General features: G+C 35.6%; 3 protein-coding genes across 28 annotated transcripts; 1 reads left to right on the top strand and 2 right to left on the bottom strand.

Annotated features, from left to right (window-relative positions):
- Positions 1-1,109: 1,109 nt before the first annotated feature.
- On the bottom strand, positions 1,110-8,272 carry LOC106425662 (UDP-glycosyltransferase 72E1). Its single transcript, XM_048763841.1, has 2 exons — positions 8,044-8,272; positions 1,110-4,879 (listed from the first exon to the last, which is right to left on the bottom strand). Exon 2 carries the CDS (start codon positions 2,791-2,793, stop codon positions 1,333-1,335), a length of 1,461 nt encoding a protein of 486 aa, XP_048619798.1. The 5' UTR covers positions 2,794-4,879; positions 8,044-8,272; the 3' UTR covers positions 1,110-1,332.
- LOC106420805 (BES1/BZR1 homolog protein 1) lies at positions 7,886-14,383 on the bottom strand. 26 transcript variants are annotated; one of them, XM_048763859.1, is made up of 10 exons: positions 13,828-14,383; positions 10,224-13,714; positions 9,965-10,048; positions 9,771-9,884; positions 9,632-9,687; positions 9,432-9,546; positions 8,963-9,342; positions 8,332-8,423; positions 8,044-8,197; positions 7,886-7,916 (listed from the first exon to the last, which is right to left on the bottom strand). In XM_048763859.1, exons 1-2 carry the CDS (start codon positions 14,080-14,082, stop codon positions 13,112-13,114), a joined length of 858 nt encoding a protein of 285 aa, XP_048619816.1. In that variant the 5' UTR covers positions 14,083-14,383; the 3' UTR covers positions 7,886-7,916; positions 8,044-8,197; positions 8,332-8,423; positions 8,963-9,342; positions 9,432-9,546; positions 9,632-9,687; positions 9,771-9,884; positions 9,965-10,048; positions 10,224-13,111. The 26 variants fall into 26 exon arrangements, with proteins under 26 accessions (XP_048619816.1, XP_048619817.1, XP_048619812.1 ...); XM_048763860.1 differs by having other exon boundaries at positions 7,886-7,923; XM_048763855.1 differs by having other exon boundaries at positions 8,044-8,191; positions 8,273-8,423.
- A 2,943-nt stretch (positions 14,384-17,326) lies between these two features.
- On the top strand, positions 17,327-19,030 carry LOC106425623 (probable galacturonosyltransferase-like 2). The gene has a single exon (XM_013866345.3). It carries the CDS (start codon positions 17,728-17,730, stop codon positions 18,742-18,744), a length of 1,017 nt encoding a protein of 338 aa, XP_013721799.1. The 5' UTR covers positions 17,327-17,727; the 3' UTR covers positions 18,745-19,030.
- The last annotated feature ends 461 nt before the right edge of the window (positions 19,031-19,491 follow it).

Here is a 19,491-nt window from a genome sequence, read left to right on the forward strand (position 1 = left end):
TAAAAAAGTAGTGTTAAAAAAGAGGTAAAGTAAATATAGTTGCATGAAAAAGTAGTATAAGACAAAACCTAGCTACTCCCTTTTAAAGTTAGAAAGTGACGTTTACATTAGCGTAATATAATACAAATATCTAATATTAGCTGATTAAAAATCTTAGTATAACTAAGAGTATTTGGAGTCTCTCATAAAATTTCTTATATTTAAAATAAGTCAAACAATTGAAAAAAATAAAAGAGATGATAGAAAATTCTTATGTATTTGTGAAAGATTCTATACATGTCACTAAACTACTAGTCTAAAATTTTAAAATACAAATAAAATAATTATAGCATATATATTAATATTTTCAGTTTCTTGAGAGACCCATATAATCGCTACAATTGCAGATGCTCTAGTGCAGTAACCACCTCATAATGATATTGGACGTCATCATATTTTCAACATGCTCTTTTTTTTAAGAATCACTGTTTCCTGATTTAACGATGTAACCATCAATTCAAAACGGAGACTTTTCTTTTGTTTTGGTTTGTAAATGGACTAGTTACTTTGGAATAGAATAATATAAAATAATCAATTTCATAATCATTTTATTATATTAATTTAAATTGAATAGAAAAATCATTTATTCAGTTCTATAAAAAATAAACAAAAAATAAAATAAAATATTTAATTGCAATTTTGATAAAATAATAAATTGAATGAGTATATATGGCTGCAACTGGAATATGGTTTCATGGAATAATACAACGTGAAATGATTAGTTCTATCAATTCTAAACCTTTTTTTACCATTTAATAGAATGAAATGATCGTTATATCAATTTCACAAAAACTAAACAAAATAGAAAATAAAAACATTCATAACAATTTTGATAAAAGTAACTAGAAGTATCCATTTCATTTTTCTACTACATTTCATTCTTTTTTTTTAGATTTATCACTTACATCATTCCATTTTTACTATAGTTTCTTCATTTGATTTCATTCATTTTTATGCTAATTATTCTTTTCTAATTTTATCATTTACAGCCTTGAATTTTTACACACACGTTTGCGTTAAAAAAAACAAATCTTTAGAGAAAGGTAAACCGTAGTTACAATACTTAACTATACAAATTAAACACGTTATTTATTTGTATTATTACTTCAAGCGAAGTTCTGCTCAACAAGAAACAAAGGTAGCATTCGGTGAGACACGAAAAGATAGACATTAATGACTGCATGCAAGTGGCGCTGCTAGCATTCGGCAAGACACGAAAAATAAAACACAATATTCCAGAAACAGTAAAACGAGACGTAGTTCAAACGTAAATGTTCATAACGATACGCACTTCTAGGCACCACGAGCCATTATGTCACGCTCCAAAAGACGGTCGCATTCCTTTGCCACTCTCGATAGCGATTCATACGACGATCCACTATCACAGCTCAACGACATCTCCGCCGTATCCTTTAACTTCTTCACCTTCTCTCTCATCTCGCAACCTTCCTCCTCCACCATAATTCTTCTCACCAACGACTCGATCTCCACCCTCAAAACCACTTCCTCCGACGGCAGTTTTCTAGACCGGATTGCTACTCCTAGCTCCTCGTTGAGCAACGTCGCATTCATTTTCTGCTCAGCAAAAAGCGGCCAAGCAATCATTGGGACGCCGCTAACAACACTTTCAAGAATTGAGTTCCAGCCACAGTGAGTTAGAAACCCACCAACGGCTTGGTGGGCTAGGATCTCGGCTTGTGGTGCCCACGAAGAGACCACAAGGCCTCTCTCGTGAGTCCGGCTAGTAAACTCTTTTGGTAGATATTGTGGCGTACCGTCTTGTACTTCGCTACTATTAGCAGAGATATACTCGCTGCAAGATGAACCATCTACCGGGGGATGAACCACCCAAACGAACCTTTGCTGACTCGACTCGAGCCCCCAAGCCAGTTCCGTTAGCTGTGTAGCCGAGAGAGAGCCGCCGCTTCCAAATGAGATGTAAAGCACCGACTCGTCCGGTTGCTTGTTTAACCAATCCAAAACCGGATGGTTGGTTTTTGATGGATCAACCGGTCTGCATAAAGGACCTATTGGATAAAGCGGTACACGAGCAATTCGACCCAAGAGGTTTGGGTCTCGAAGAGATTTCAAAGTTTTGGGCTCCATATCATCCCATGTATTCACAATAATACCATCAGCCGTTGGGAAAACTAAACCAAAAGGAACAAATACTTGATATATCTGGTCGGTTCGGTCAAGGAGTGTTTCAAGAGTATCCTCAAACCGAACCGGTTCACATCCAGGTATAGCCAAGGGTTTCTTCTTGATTATGTGTTCGTCTTCAACGTCTTTCTCAAGCGTTGGGAAGTACAAAGCCACTGCAAGAAAACGTGCATTTGTAGTCATGAATACATAAGTCAACATGTTGAACTCTTCACCAAGCCGTAATGCGTCCAAGCCAAACAAGTCTACGATCAGAGCCGTTGGTTTGTGCTGCATCTCCTCGATCTTTGATCGAAGGGTTGGTATGGTCTTACGCATCATGGTCAAGAGCTTGATCGCGAAAAAGGCTGATGGGTCCACTAAACCGGAGATATCCGGAGACGGGAGACCGATGATGTCAATAAGGGTTACATCGCAGCCAGGTGAGTTGAGAAATTGGGATTGGGCGGAGGCTGCGTCGGCTTCAAGGACAAAGATGGTGACTTGGAATCCGTGGGTTCCGGCTAAGCGTTTCCCAAGCTCGATCACGGGAATGATGTGGCCCATTCCAGGGCTAGCGAACATGGCCGCATGTGGTCTTGTAATCTGCATAGCCTCTCTCGACGATCGTTTTCTTTTATGTTTGTTGTTGCGTGGGTTATAGTTGCAAGTGAGTTTAATTTATAGAACCAAAAATCTTCTTCAAACTTTTGTATATATATAGTATAATATACAATCTAATCGACCATATTAATTGTCATATACAAACAAACAAAATTAAATGTATATAATTTTTAGGTGTAAGTTGTAACTGTATCCAGTGCAAGCTTATGTTGGAGCCGAGGACAAACAGCCCAAAGACCCACCTAAAATCAGGCAAATTTAGTAGTAATATAAAGGCTCAGATATTTTTCTCTTTTCTGATAACAAAAGCCTAATTGTTTTTGTTTTGCACTTTCAATAAAAACACAATAGCCTAATTTTTTATATTTACAAAATACAAACAAATTAATAAATTTAAGATAAGTTGTTATATATTTTTTTGATAAAATGATGGTAACAAAATTAAAATTAATTAATTATTGGAGCCCAACTTTCTTTTGTTGTTGCCCAAGGGATCTTTTTATTTTATTTTATCAGTTACTATAATTTTAATTTGGAAGGATGGATTAATTAAGCTTTAACTCTTTTTTCTTGTTTGATACTTCTCGGGATCCAGCGATATTATTTCAGCACTGAAAACTGTCCCCCATTCTCAATAAATGGTAGTTATTGTTACCATTTGACTTATATTATGGTGGAGAAATATTCAAACATTTGATTTATTCAAGCAAAATTATCAACGGTTATCGTCATGCAAGTTGAACACTGGGCTAGTGAATGATGATGTATTTGGATAGAATTATGACCCAAATCGTCATGCAAGTTGAACACATATTTAGACTACTGAGCGCCGGTCTCCGAACATATACGTATCAGCGACATTAAAAATAGCCATGCACGTTCGTTCGAGTTACGTAATACTAGTATTTATCAAACTATGCATTTGAGGATGTCAAAATTTGTTTTTTCCTCAAAAAAATTGTTTTTTTCCAAGATAAAACCAAAGTTATATCTCACGTAAATAATTTTACGTAACTATGATAAATTTTTGCGCAGTGTGCAACTACGAATTCAGCCCTTCAAATCGAAGATATGGAACTGGTACTAAACAGCGGGGATTATATACGTTTTGTAATGTTAACATAGTCTTTTTTTTCTTTTTGGTTTGGCAAGTATATATATAGTCTCGTGTATAATTCTTAAAACGGACTATCACTCTATAGTTCACTTAGCCTAATTAAGTTTATAATCCAATATTCATAGATTGTAATCCGGTGGATTGAATCCAGTGGTTTATGAGGCTTACAAATTTACAATTCATTAACTCTTATTAGCTATGCTTTTTGGTTTATCTTTTTGTACGGCAGATCGTTTATGGTTTATCTAGATGATTTTTTGTTGGACCCACCCTTTTTATTAAAAACTTAATCGGGACATGATACGAAGTGTCTTACGGTCAATCTGGCTAAACTGTCTGCTACACAGTTTCACTCACAAGAAATTTGATGAATGAAAGTACAATCAAAAGATGTGGAGATTGTTCCAATATTCGAAATGATACCATAAAGACCCAAGAAATTTAAACTAGTAGTGGTTGTTTTGATCAGTTATTGACAATCTGATCCAAGAATCCAACGTTTGAACCCCTTCACTTCAACATTCTATTTAGTTATCTACGAGAAAGAATTACTTCTACGAAAAAAGGGTCCATAACCTTTATTCAAGCAGTTTAGAGCATGATTATTCAGGGTTCTTATTGAGTTTCTTAGTGCGTGGACTCCCACAAAACCCTTAAGGATTAGTTACAAAAATTACTAATTAAGAACCGATTTTAATGAGTTTCTTACACTGTTCACGAGCCCCACTAACTCGTGGCGACTTGCGATTGATTTACTTTTTATTTTTTATTTTTTTTAAAAAAAAAACTTTAAAAACTCAAATAGATTTCTTAGGGATAAAGATGACGTTATGTACCTGCACACGATTTGACTGACCCTGCTCCTCCCACCACAGTTGCACATTTAGATGCGTCCTCTCAGCAATTCAAAGATGAGACCGACTGGCTTCTATTAAGTAGCAGCTCCGTTGATGAGTTCTAATAGAGTATTTAAAGATCAAAAAGGTAAAAAGTACAAATAAAGTAGAAGAGAGAGAGAGAGAATTTATTCTGTGCAGAAATATTTTCTCTGATTTTTTAGAATTTTTTTTCCATATGTCATCGTATTAATGGTTGATTGATTTTAAAGTGATTTTATCAAATAAAAGTATTTATTTTTTAAAAAAATGGAGAACTTCAAAAGATTTTAATTCTACCAATAAAGTTGCTCTTAAGACCGAGGATATGTTTGTTTAAAGAATACATCGTGCTTTATTGGTCAGTTACTTTCTTGTATCCTTATATTATACTAGGGACTGTCCCAGACTACGGCCGGATTTTTGTGTAGTTTTAGTATTTATAACTTAACATTTGTATTTGTAAATGTACATTAGAAATTACCATAAGTTACCAAATAATAAAAAATCTAAATTTATTTTTTTATATTCATTGCTTTTGCAGTGAAGTCAAAATGGTTAAAACTCACGATTAGTTATGTTTTTTTTACAATGGAAATTGTATATAGTATGGTCAGAAAAATGTACTCACGGTTATTAACTTTAGTAATGTTCAGAAATCTATTTTATTTCAACGATTTTGATGTAAAATAATTGATAAATTTAACAAATTATTTGAAGTGCTTGTCACATCATCAAGCGCAGGGTTGTCTACGTAGTGGTTGCATTTTGTGTATCGCTGAAGAATAAAGTGATGTTTGTTCTCTTTGTGTTTGTATTGATGAAGTTGATTTACCGAAACTTGAATATTTAGAGCATGAGTTTGTGCTTTTTTGTTGGTCTTGTGGACGTCTTGCATGGAGAGAGCATTTGACATGGTGGGTGTGTTGTTGAGGTATTTAGTAGCTGCAATTTTTGATACTCCCAACGTACGACATTTTGTTTGATTTTTCTGAATATGTTATGGCTAATATAGCCCAGCCGAAAAGTTTTTTAAAATATGGATGACTTTTTTCGAATAATGAATTTGTTAAGATGCTTATATATTAAACTGTACTCATTGTAAACAATGAACTAAACTTTCTTATATATTCAAGTATTTGTTTATATTCAAAGGAAGTAATATCTTGAAAAACAATAGGAGGTTGTTGTTGTTGACATTTAATTGTATGCTCCCACATGATCTTGAATGGCATGGGAGTTAGATTTATGAAGAATATGTAGTTAAATGAAAGTGGTGACAGTAATTTTAGTCCTCATCTTGGTTAATAACTGTATAAGTTAATGGTTGTCGTTGCACACCTTTGAATTTTTTTTTAGGACAGAACTTAGGTTCACCCTCTAGGGTGAACTTTTAAATTCACCCCACCCTTTTGACACCAATTAAATTGACACATAGATTATTAATTAAAAAACATTAAATTAAATAAAAAATAGCTACAAAAAATAAAAACGTTAATTTTAACGACGCTAACGCTTCCAGCTAAACCTTAAACCCTAAATCTTAAATTCTAAACCCTATACCCTAAATTCTAAACCCAAATCCAAAACCCTAAACCCAAAACCTATACCCTAAACCCTAATCCTAGACCATAAACCCAAATTATATACCCTAAACCCAAAAACTAGACTATAAACCTAAAATTTATACCCTAAACCCAAGTCGTAGACCCTAAACCCAAACCGTAAATCTTAAACCCAAATTATATACCCTAAACCCAAAACCTTAACCATAAGTCCAAACGGTAAATCCTAAACCCAAACCGTAAATCTTAAACTCAAAACCTATACCCTAAACTCAAATCCTAGACCTAAAACCCAAACGGTAAACCCTAAACCCAAACGCCAAACTTAGATGCTATAGGGTTTGGGTTAAGGTTTAAGGTTTGGGTTTAGGGTTTAAGACTTGAGTTTAGGGTATAGGATTTAGGTTTAGAGTCTATTTTTTTGGTTTAAGGTATATAATTTGGGTTTAGGGTCTAGGATTAGGGTTTAGGGTATAGGGTTTGGGTTTAGGGGTTTGAATTTGGATTTAGAATTTAGGGTATAGAGTTTAGAATTTAAGATTTAGGGTTTCGCTGGAAGCGTTAACGTCGTTAAAATTAACGTTTTTATTTAATTTAATATTTTTAATTAATAATCTATGTGTCACTTTGATTGGTCCTAAAGAGTGGGGTGAATTTAAAGGTTCACCCTAGGGGGTGAACCTAAGTTTTGTTCTTTTTTTTAAATGATGGTGATCTACAAAAAACTTGCTTCACTTGTGGATTATGTCTATCTCAGTACATATTTTTTAGTAGGTTATATGGAGGCCCATTAATCAGTTTCTTGATATTGTTTGCCTAAATATCTATACTATTATTTACGAAGTAAATTTTGACAACGAAGCTCTCACGTTAAAAGTTAGCATGATTAATATCGTTTATACCCTTAATGAATAAATTAAATAAATTAGATAAAATAAAAAACCCTTAATGAATAAATTAAATAAATTAGATAAAATAAAAAACGGATTTAGTGTTTATTTAATTAGATAAGTGCTTACAATTAATAAAAATAAAAATTATTCATAATTTAAAAATATATTTAAAATAAAAAGATAATTCCTAATATATTGTGTTGTTATCCTTTTTTGGAACAATATTGTGTTGTTATGCAAAAATATATATTTTAATAAAATGGTTAAAATTTTTAAAACAGAAAATACATAACTAAATATTAAGTAAAATTATTAATTCTATATAATTGAAAGACAATATCAAAATTATCTCTAAGATTTATATATTATTTATTAATAATGAATATCGTGCACAAAGGAATTTTAAAAATTTCTAATACATAAGAATTTTCAATGAAAACATAAATAATAATTTAAAATTATTTTTTAATTAGTAATACATGTGTTAATAAGTAGTTATAAAATCTCTATGCCCGCACGTGCGGGCGAAACACCTAGTGTAATAAATAACTAAATATGAACGCAAATAGGCCGAGTGATGCTATGTTTATGCTAAGTGATGGGTTACTATGTGAACATGCATTCATGCAATAACGTAAGAACATTCTCAATATGCATAGACCTGTCAACTTCCAAAAATGCAAGATACAAGCAAAGATTAAAATAGGAAAACATAGGAATATAGCAATTTAAAAGCGATGAAAGCTAAGTGGGATTGACAGTTTGATCAACTTGAAAATATCACTCACATGAGCGTTTGCAGCTTTTTCTTTGTCTTCAAAGTCGGGAGGATGTGCTTCGTCAACTCCCATAGCTCTCTTCTCCGCATCAACCGTGTAGCTGGCTGCTGTTGTTGCTTGTCCACCTTCCCTGTCAACGACTTAAGCTTGGTTGCTGCTGCTACTATGAGATACAGTTGTACATGTGTTGGTTAAAATAGTTAGGAGAAAAAGTTTTGGAAAACTTGTATTAGCCCACCAAAGAAGATGTCATCACTGATTGCAGAGACTGTGAAGGTACACTGGTTTGGGATGAACCTGCACGGAGTGATACGAATCTGGAAAACGTAATCCTTGCCAGCTAGATCTTCAAGGCATCTTGGTAGATCCTGCCCTCCATCGCCACTCATCTGTAGTAGGTTTGAGGTTTGAGAGGCATTCAGATAGATTGTGACTATTTTAAACGCATGAAAAATGTAGTGTATAATTGAAAGACAATATCAAAATTATCTCTAAGATTTATATATTATTTATTAATAATGAATATCGTGCACAAAGGAATTTTAAAAATTTCTAATACATAAGAATTTTCAATGAAAACATAAATAATAATTTAAAATTATTTTTTAATTAGTAATACATGTGTTAATAAGTAGTTATAAAATCTCTATGCCCGCACGTGCGGGCGAAACACCTAGTGTAATAAATAACTAAATATGAACGCAAATAGGCCGAGTGATGCTATGTTTATGCTAAGTGATGGGTTACTATGTGAACATGCATTCATGCAATAACGTAAGAACATTCTCAATATGCATAGACCTGTCAACTTCCAAAAATGCAAGATACAAGCAAAGATTAAAATAGGAAAACATAGGAATATAGCAATTTAAAAGCGATGAAAGCTAAGTGGGATTGACAGTTTGATCAACTTGAAAATATCACTCACATGAGCGTTTGCAGCTTTTTCTTTGTCTTCAAAGTCGGGAGGATGTGCTTCGTCAACTCCCATAGCTCTCTTCTCCGCATCAACCGTGTAGCTGGCTGCTGTTGTTGCTTGTCCACCTTCCCTGTCAACGACTTAAGCTTGGTTGCTGCTGCTACTATGAGATACAGTTGTACATGTGTTGGTTAAAATAGTTAGGAGAAAAAGTTTTGGAAAACTTGTATTAGCCCACCAAAGAAGATGTCATCACTGATTGCAGAGACTGTGAAGGTACACTGGTTTGGGATGAACCTGCACGGAGTGATACGAATCTGGAAAACGTAATCCTTGCCAGCTAGATCTTCAAGGCATCTTGGTAGATCCTGCCCTCCATCGCCACTCATCTGTAGTAGGTTTGAGGTTTGAGAGGCATTCAGATAGATTGTGACTATTTTAAACGCATGAAAAATGTAGTGTATAAGCAAAACTGTACCTCCTCAAGAGCCAGAGTAGTTGCATCTTGCTTGATGAGCTTAGTCAACTCCTTGTTGAAGACCACAAACGTGTCACTATCTTTGCGGTCATCAACTGCTAGTTCAGGACGGACCCTGTAAGAAGAAACCGAGAAATTTGAACGTATATAGCTAAAGTAGGTTGTTCCATTAGACATGGGTCAGGCTGTAAACGTCATACCTGATAAACCCGGTAATGTCAGGAGAAACACATCTGAGCTTTACAAATACATGTGCCTTCATGGAGAGAACAAAGTTACAATTAACTGGTGTTATTTTAAAGTCTCAAAGACCTAACTAAAAGAAAGCCCGAGTGTCACCTGCTCGTTAGAGTTGGAGATGTATGTGTTTAGATCTCCAATTGGCACAAGTTCTGTTTTTTTATCCCTTCCATGGCATCAACACGGGAAACCTCTGCTGCTGCACCTCTCAAGCTGCAGGAAGCACATAGGTTTGCCAAATAATTAATAGACATCTAAATTTGAGTTTAGGCAAAGACAGAATGAGTTGTAACCTGCTTGTGAATTCTTTGATGGCATGAATGTTGGCGTCAAACTAACATTTGATCACTGGTTTTTGGAGTTTAGATAGAGGTTACCTGCAAGAGAAAGTATTTTGTAAACTACGGTAGTAAGTGAAATATATGGATGGAATGAAATGTTGTTACTATATATATCTCGATCTGAGTGAAAATATCATCTATACTTAAAAAAAAAAAAAACTCAGAACCAATTGTTCCAAAAATCTGATTGAGATAATTGAATCGAACAAACCTGTACGGGAAGCAATAGGATGTATCGATGAATATGAACAATTTGGATCTTGATGGATCCGGTGAATTGATAGAGCCACGATCATAGATTCCTGCGAACAACACGTGGCTTGACCAAATGAAGGTGTGAGTTTGAAAGAAGGAATAAAAACAGATGATATATATTTACATACATATATAAGGTTGTAGAGGGAATATATAATTAAGAAACAGAGGATACAGGCTGAAACCAAAACCCGAAGCTTTCCAAGACGATGTGGGATTTTGCCGGTGTTGCGGTGCTCGTATTTTCCGGAGAAGTGGAGCTGAAAATCGTTAATCCAACTCTCTTCCTCATGACTGTCCATATCCTTTTCGCGTCTTTCACTTCTCCATCTTCGAAAGAACTGCAATGCCTCAGAACGATGGAGGTTATCGCAACCGATCAGTTTCCATTGCAGCCACATCCATGTTTACGGCGATCATTGAATTATTGTCAACGCTAGGTTTCTTAGAGTCTTTCCGGAAGTCTACAGAAGACATGAAGATCTATGTTGTGTGGTCGGTGTTAACAATAGAGTATCGATTATCAAAGTAAAATATATATGTAAAGTACTGAGGGAAACATAATCGAAGAAGAGGAACAGCCAAGGGTCTCACGAATCGATCTAGCAAATCGGGATCTGGAGAAAAAAGAAAGGGAAACGTAAGCAACGGAGTTGGGCTTACTGGGCCAACAACCTTAACATTCTTTCTGTTTTTAAAAAAAATCGAAGCCTAACAATCAACAGCTTAGCTGACGTGTCAAATAAACAACTTCTTATTGGACGATTTTAATGTCCTACGTGGACAGCTCTCTACTCCTCATATATCCCTTTTAATATAGTATATATAGATTATTATAACGTTTTAATTTTTCTATCTTCATTATTTGAAAATTTTGATATATTATTTTGACGACAACCAAAGTATTTCATTAAATTATTATTTTATTTGGACAACTTATTCATTAATTAAAAAAAAGAGTTTTAGTCCACCAACAAACCATGTACATCCAAATGGGTTCCGAGTGTGGCTTTAGCAATTAGCATCAGCTTTACAATTCTCAACCCTATGAATAGAAGCAAATGAACAATCATCAAACAGAGCAGAGAGAATTTGGATGTCGCAAACCACCCCGTATATCTCTTTGTCGAAGAGTTTGTTGTTGATGACTTTGATCAGATTTTGGTTGTCAAAGTGAATTTTGATGCTTGAAACATCAAGTAAAACTGCTGATTTGAGAGCCGAGAAGACGGCTAGAGCTTCCGCCATTAATAGTAATGAACTCAAAATGATAAAACAAATAAGTTTAAAAGTGTCTGTTTAAAATATATTTTGTTACTAATATAATAAAAAAATATATTATTTAAATATAATAAATTAATTATCTTAATTAGTCAAAAGGATAAGATTTTATCTAAGTATTTCAATCCAACCTATCATGGTTTCAATTTCTTACACACTTGTTATCTCGGCTCGTCGCAGACTACCATAATGTACAAACCGGATATAATTTTTGGGTTAGTGGACTACAGGCAGATTTAAAATTTTAAACAGAACTGCATAAAGAGAACTACAACCTTTGTCTGTTCAAAGACTACAGCTTATTTTGAATTTGAGACAGTGTTTCATCCATGTTGAAAACAAACATGTTTATCATAAAGACATGTTTGATCATGCCTTCTTCGCTGTCTCACGGCTCAAGTCACACTTTTCCATATGTGGAAGCAAAGAAATAATGTACTCCACAATAACATCCACATTCCTCCCGAGGCATTATTCAAATGCATTGATAGGGTCATTCGCAATATGATTCACGCAAGGAAGTGAAGGAAAAAATTTAGGGACATGTTGTCCCGTTGGCTTGGCTGATCAGACCATCACCACTCTTTTGGTTGTTTACGTTAGTTTTGGTTTAAATATAGATTCATATGGAAAAAATCTGAATATATGACAATTTATATATTTAAATATTTTAACACAAATTTGGATATTTCAGTTACATTTTGAAATATCTAAACTCGAGTCTTGCCGAACCAAATCTGCCATGAACAATAAAAAACCGAAATATCCAAAATTGGAATTACCTAAACCAGATCTGAACGGGTATCTGAATGTCCCTGGTATTCTATCTAAACTTTAAACATTATATAAACTATTTACAAAAAAAATCAAAATCAAAATCAAAACAGAATGGAAAGCTAAACTGGAACATTTCTACTTAGATGTAAGTTCATCCTTCAAAAAAAAAAATCTATTTCCCTAAAAACTGAAAAAACTAATAATTTACCAAAAGAAGTATCAGTCTCAATAAAAACCTTTAATAATTTCCGTTTAAACGTTTATACCGACAGAACTCTCAGAACACATGAACCAACCAACCTCTCATGTTTATATAGCAAAACAACATTCTCAACACACAAAATAAAGTCACCCGTATATTCTCATTCATGGATAATGTTTCTCACTGAATTTCTTAAAAGTAATGAAAATTACAGGTCCACTAAACATCGGTGTATGATAGATAGGCACATTGAAGAGTCACGCGTGGTTAGAGAGAGAGAGCAATAGAAAAGAATCACTTCACATGCCCCCAACACCACATGGGGGAATGGTCCCTCTCACTTTCAGTCACACACTTGCTTATTTCCTTTCAACCATCACCATTTCTTTAAATAAATATAGGGAGAATTATACGTGAAAATTAACTTTGGTGACATGAAACATTGATAACGAAAATGACTGTGCATAGGCCATGAATGCATGAAGCAGACCAAGAAGGTCATCCTCCCAAATTAGTTAAGGTTAAACCGGACACACGTAACCGAACAGTTCTCCCTTCTAATCGTTAATTCCGATACTATCCTCTTAGCCGCGTCCTTTAGAGTTACCTAACGTCAGCTCCAAGTCATCGACACCAACATCGTGAATCTTCTCACCTTCCCACGGCTTCACCGAAACGTCTCCGCCGCCAACGCAAACGCTATTTTTGACGAGGTTAAAAGTTGGCGACGGCGGACATGTCTGAGAAACAGTCACCGGTTGAAAACGGGTCCATCGACAAGAATCGACCGTGGAGACATCCGACTCGTCGCATTCAGGAATCGATGTGTAGTGGTGGTGGAGACGCCGTGTTGGGCTTGAAGGAGCTGAGACTGGGAAGTTGCTGAACTGTGGCTTGGGTAGTCTCGGATGTGAGCCTCTAGGAGATGAAACTGGAGGTGTGACAGGGGCACTATTGGAAATTCTGAGAGGAGCTAGGTTTCCGGATGAAGCTAGGGTTTGGAGATAAGGGATGAGATATGTTGAGGAATGGTTCGGGTCAAACCGGGTCGGGCTTGGGTAAGATGACGAGGCTGGGCTCGCTTGGTACGACGGAACTGGGCTTTGAAAAGCCGATGAATGAGGACTGAGCTGGATTGACGAACACGCGCTCACGCGCGGCGGTGTTGTTTCTGTTGGTCGGGAACCCTGTCGGAAAAAGAAAAGACTTTAAACTCATTGTCCGAAAATTATGAAATTTATTAGAATTTAACATTTTACCAAAAAAAAAATTATGAAATTTAGGAAAGTGAAGTTCAAACCTTTCGGTAAGTGGTGCCGTCTTCGTGGATGATCCAACCAGCTTCGACGCAGAGAGCTTTGAGTACTTCATTGTTGTCACAATGCTTAGGGAGCTTGTAGTTTCCCTGAGATCTGAGTCCGGTGAATATTTTAGCTGCTATGGCTCTTCTCCTTCTCTCTCTCTTCTTGTTGTTCTCCCTCTCCTTCCACGTTGGCATCCTCCCCGTAGCTCCTGCTCCTCCGGCCGCCGTGGATCCTCCTCCTGATGCTGTCATTCTCTGTTTATTTACTTCACACTTTTTCTGAGTTTTTGTTTGTGTTGTGTAATTCTCGAGGAGCGAGAAACGCTAAAAGAGTTTTTTCCTTCACGAGGAGAAAACAGAGGCAAAAGTTATAAGCATTTGTGATTGTTTTTGGAATTTTTTCTGATTGTAATTTAATTGATAAAAACAGGTACATACACCCATTTGATATCGTTACGTTATTAGGCTGCGATAAATTTCCAATTTTATTTTATTGCAGCTACTTTTGGCATATTAAGGAAAAAGGGTGAAAAAGAGGAGGTGAATGTATGACCTCAGTTAACTTACTGTTACAAGCTTAACAAGTTTATGTTCGGTGGAAAAGCGATAAATCTTGGCTTTGGTTTCTTCACCGTAAGATTAGAATCTGTGAGGTTAAATCCAACGGATGTATACGTGAGTGCACGGTCGAGAGCATGAGTCAAGCTGCAGAAGAAAAGAAAAGATGCCTTTTGGGTATCTCTCCGGTAATTGTGGTTTAGATCTCACGACGATGTAAGTTTGAACGGTTCGGATTTAGTGGTCCCCAAAAAAAGCACCTCCCGCTCCAGTCAGGTCAACATTGGAATCACGTATGTAATATACTTAGAGTTTGTGGGCCCTGGTTTGCTTCGCACGTGCGACACAGAAACCTATAGCCCATAGTCTATTGCTAGAGCCGAAGCCCTGGGCCCATAATAACTTCGAGCCCTACAATGCACGTGACTGCGGGAATCACATTTTGTGTGGTATATCCTTTGTACAGTATTTCTGATGATTATTTTCTACCATGGTATTTTTTTAGTTCTCTGCGTTCCTTCGAGAAGTAGAGCGCATTAGATGAAACTAGAAAGAAGACAAAGAAAATCAGTTTCTTTATGGCGTCTTCTTGAAGAAGGAACACACACCAAATTTGATGTTATATTGGTCGATTGGAGTTGTCTTTAGAATGTGTAACACATAATCCCGGAACTCATATAGAAACAATAGTACAGAAAAATCATCCTAATACTTGATGCTGATTAGCAATTTAGCATGCCCCTGAGTAAGGTTATTGCCAATTCCTCTTCTTCTCACTCTCTCATATGCCAATTTTCTCTTGACCAGATGTACGATGTTGGGTAATTGAGTGTTGGGCTTCCAACAGCTAAGCCCATGTATATGTAGTGAACAGCATGTAACAAAGTCCTATTAACGAGCACCAGAATATAACATGAGATCGCGTTAAATCTAGTAATAGCGATCAACATCTGTAGATCGCTTACATTGGCTAAGCTATTGAGCTCAACGGTTTTGAAGGCATTGTTGGATAACGAATTGGCTAAGAGTATCTCCAAAAATCCTCTCTATTATAGAGTTTGCAGTATGTGTCTAGTCTTCCATATAGATTCAGCTATTGGTAAGCTGAAGGGCAGGGTAATCCTCGCATGCTCACACTGATGAACGTTGTGCAATATCAGTGATAAGATCGATGGAAGACCTAATAAAAAACAAAGGATCGCTAGTTTTATTGGTGTTGTCTTCGGATTCTCATTTCTGGTCTTCTTATAGTGAACAATTTACTCCCGGTTGTTTAATTGCAGTGATATACGGAGAGCTTCTAACACATTAGTTATCAAAATGTATGAATAAAAGAATAAAATATATTAGAAGCTTAGACATTGATATCTCAATCTTAAATTTTAATAAAATTATTACAAACTTAGATAAGTGATTTAGTTATTAAGGAAAAGAAAAAAAAAATTAGTAAAAAAATAAAAAAAATGAGAAAGAAGTTGCAAAAATCAGGTATTGTTGGTTTATAAAAAACAACACAAAAGATAGAGAAAATTTTATAATGACTTTAGATACTTTAGAAGGATTAATTTAAAAAAAAAACATGATTGGTAAAAATAAGCTTTAGAGACTTTCTAATCCCACGAAGCCTTCAATCCTAACAACATTGGGACCGTAGTATCTATAGGCTTCAGGCGACGATGGCGTATACACAAATATACGACTTCACCATCGATTAACGGACTTGGTGTCAAACTTTTAAAACAGCACGATTCAAAATCAAACCACACGTGAAATGCGCACATGCATGGCACATCGTCAACTGGGATCATTAATAATTACGGTTATGAATTTAAATCAGCGTCGTAATTAACCGAAAACACGGCTTATAATCAATTACTCAATTATATAAGCATATGATCTATAGAAAATAACTCAATAAGCAGCTCATAAAATCAAGAACCGAATATTTGATTAAGTAACGAGCATTACTGCATAGCCATATGTATTAGTGATACAAACAAAAAATCAAAATATTCTGTATATATACTTTGTTTTAAAAACTATCACAAGCAATTCACATTGTTTGCAAAAACTAACAAATAAAATCAATTTCTTTATTGGGTTGGTAGGTCAGGTGGCATTCAAATGGTCACACAATGCACTTTTACGTGGCAAACGCTAAGCGTGTGTGTTCTCTTCTCACTATTGCCAGTTAATTCCGGGTCGAACGGACCGGAAAATCAGTTGATCGCTTTAACCTCCGAATTTTCAGACAAAAAGCAAATAAATTAGCTAAAAAGTTCATTACCATCATAGCTAACTCCATTATTGTCTTACGAACGATACTCTTCATTCTTCAAGTCAGATCTCCAAATACATTACATTAGTATTCTTTACCGCAGTTCATAAATAGTTTTTAGTATAAATTTACCCCTTGTAAATTTTCAATAACTTTCTAATGTATATGCTTTACATGTATTACGGACCCTCCACGCCATTTTATATCTCAGAGAAAATGTTCTTATTTTTGCCAAATAGAGAGAATGTTATATTTGAAAGAAAGAAAAAAAATGTTATGTTTTCTAAAGTTATAAAAGGCAACAATTTGAATAATTAATCACGGGAGAGAAAAGGGGTGATTCGATAGACAAAGTTAATATAATAAGAGTGAGTAAATTTATTATTAACCTTTAACACGTATGGCTTCTCCTATTAAATGTGATAGTGCTTGCACGACCACCCAAAATGTGTCACGTACAAGCATAGACATCAAACTTCAACAGCAAAGGAACACATGACATATGCATAATTTTCTAAAATATAAAAAAAGAGCACATGACATGAATACATGATTATGTATATCGATCTCAATTTCTTTTAAATGTAGATCACTTTTGTACGTGTTCTATGGCTTACATTCAGACGTGTTCCGTGCATGAAAATAGGAAATAGTAATGTTTATGAATTATGCTAAACAAAGATTGAATCGGTCCACAATATTGGTAGAGAGTTACCACTTACCATACTTAACAACTTAAAACCTGAACACATAAATACTTTTTATTCCTTGGCGGGAGACAACACACCAAATCTGAAATATCGGGGAAACACAACAACATTTAATAAAAAAAAAAAAAAATTTGCAGAAAAGAGAAAATGATCACCTAAAATAAATGAATAATGAATAATGTCTCGCCGACAAATTTCATTCAATAACATTGACTTTCTCATTACCCCTTTTGATTTGAAACTCGTTCACTTTTCTTCCTATAGAAACTTCTCTCTTTGTCTTTGTCTCTTTCTCTATCTCAAATCTAATAAATACATCATTTGCATCTAAACATCTTCTCAAGCGCAAAAATGCACGCTAGCTATATTCTATACATCATCGTGCTCGTCTCCTTCGCTGCCGGAGAGAGATTCAAAGAGGCTCCAGAGTTCTTCAACTCACCGGACTGTCTCACCATCCAAAACGACGATGGTTTTATCTGTTCAGACAAAGCCGTTCACGTGGCAATGACCTTAGACACGGCTTACCTCCGTGGCTCAATGGCCGTGATCCTCTCCGTCCTCCAACACTCTTCTTGTCCTCAAAACATTGTTTTCCACTTCGTCACTTCAAAACAAACCCACCGACTCCAAAACTACGTCGTTTCTTCTTTCCCATACTTGAAATTTAAGATCTACACTTACGACGTAGCCGCCATCTCCGGCCTCATCTCCACCTCCATCAGATCAGCGCTCGACTCTCCTCTAAACTACGCAAGAAACTACCTCGCCGACATCCTCCCCACGTGCCTCTCACGTGTCGTATACCTAGACTCGGATCTCATACTCGTCGACGACATCTCCAAGCTCTTCACCTCTCACATCCCCGGCGACGTCGTTTTAGCCGCCCCCGAGTATTGCAACGCGAACTTCACCACGTACTTCACGCCGACTTTCTGGTCAAACCCTTCTCTCTCCATCACGCTCTCCCTCAACCGACGCCATTCGCCGTGCTACTTCAACACTGGAGTGATGGTCATCGAGTTAAAGAAATGGAGAGAAGGAGATTACACGAGGAAGATCATTGAGTGGATGGAGTTACAGAAACGGATCAGAATCTACGAGTTGGGATCTTTACCGCCGTTTTTACTTGTCTTCGCCGGAAACATAGCGCCTGTAGATCACCGGTGGAACCAACACGGTCTAGGAGGAGACAACTTCAGAGGACTGTGCCGGGACTTGCATCCAGGTCCAGTGAGTTTGTTGCATTGGAGTGGGAAAGGGAAGCCTTGGGTAAGGTTAGACGGTGGCAGACCTTGTCCGCTCGATGCGCTTTGGGCTCCTTATGATTTGTTAGAGCCACGGTTCGATCATCTCATCGAGAGTTAGATTAATTAGAGTCTTCTATCTTTTTTGAAATACATATTTTGACTGGATGTGAAGAGGAATACTCATACTTGAATACAGTAATAGGGAGGATAGTTGGATATGTAATTAGTTTGGTGATGGTGGTAACTTATTGCCTGCTTCTAGCATGATACTTTCGATGCCTATACCGTAATAGTTAATTGTGAATATATCTACCGAATGTACTAAAAGGCAAGCCTAAGGAATAAGGATGTAATAAAAATAATAAATATGAATTTTCAATAAATCTCTTTTTTTTACTGTTGAATTTAAATTTATAATCCTCCATTATGATCAATACAAAGATAGAAGACTCTAATTAACCAAGCCTAAGGAATAAGGATGGTTGGCTTCTTGGAAAATATAAAGGACAAAAATAACGAAAACTAAATTTTGATGGATGTACGATGTTATTTGTTTTTTACGTCACTATTTAGAGTTGGACAAAAAACTCGAATTCGAAAAATCGAACCGATCCCAATCCGAATAAGTAGTACCAAATCCGAACCGAAATTGATTAAATATCCGAATTATTCAAAATTTTGGTATTTGAAGAACTGAAACCTAATCCGATCTGAACCGAAGTATTTTGGATATCCAAAATAGATTTATATACTTATATATATTAATTATTTTTAAATTTAATATATATAAAAACATCCAGATATATAATACTTTTAAGTTCGTTTAAATACTTGAAAATATATACAAATAATCAAACATAAATAT

Source organism: Brassica napus, chromosome C7, assembly GCF_020379485.1.
Source record: "Brassica napus cultivar Da-Ae chromosome C7, Da-Ae, whole genome shotgun sequence".
Lineage (NCBI taxonomy): Eukaryota > Viridiplantae > Streptophyta > Magnoliopsida > Brassicales > Brassicaceae > Brassica > Brassica napus.

Excerpts from the sequence above, each read along its gene's own strand:
- LOC106425662 (XM_048763841.1), bottom strand. The coding sequence starts at position 2,793 with ATGCAGATTACAAGACCACATGCGGCCATGTTCGCTAGCCCTGGAATG.
- LOC106420805 (XM_048763859.1), bottom strand. The coding sequence starts at position 14,082 with ATGACAGCATCAGGAGGAGGATCCACGGCGGCCGGAGGAGCAGGAGCT. Across the intron at positions 13,715-13,827 it reads ACGGCACCACTTACCGAAAG|GGTTCCCGACCAACAGAAAC; the intron begins GTTTGAACTTCA and ends TTTTTCCGACAG.
- LOC106425623 (XM_013866345.3), top strand. The coding sequence starts at position 17,728 with ATGCACGCTAGCTATATTCTATACATCATCGTGCTCGTCTCCTTCGCT.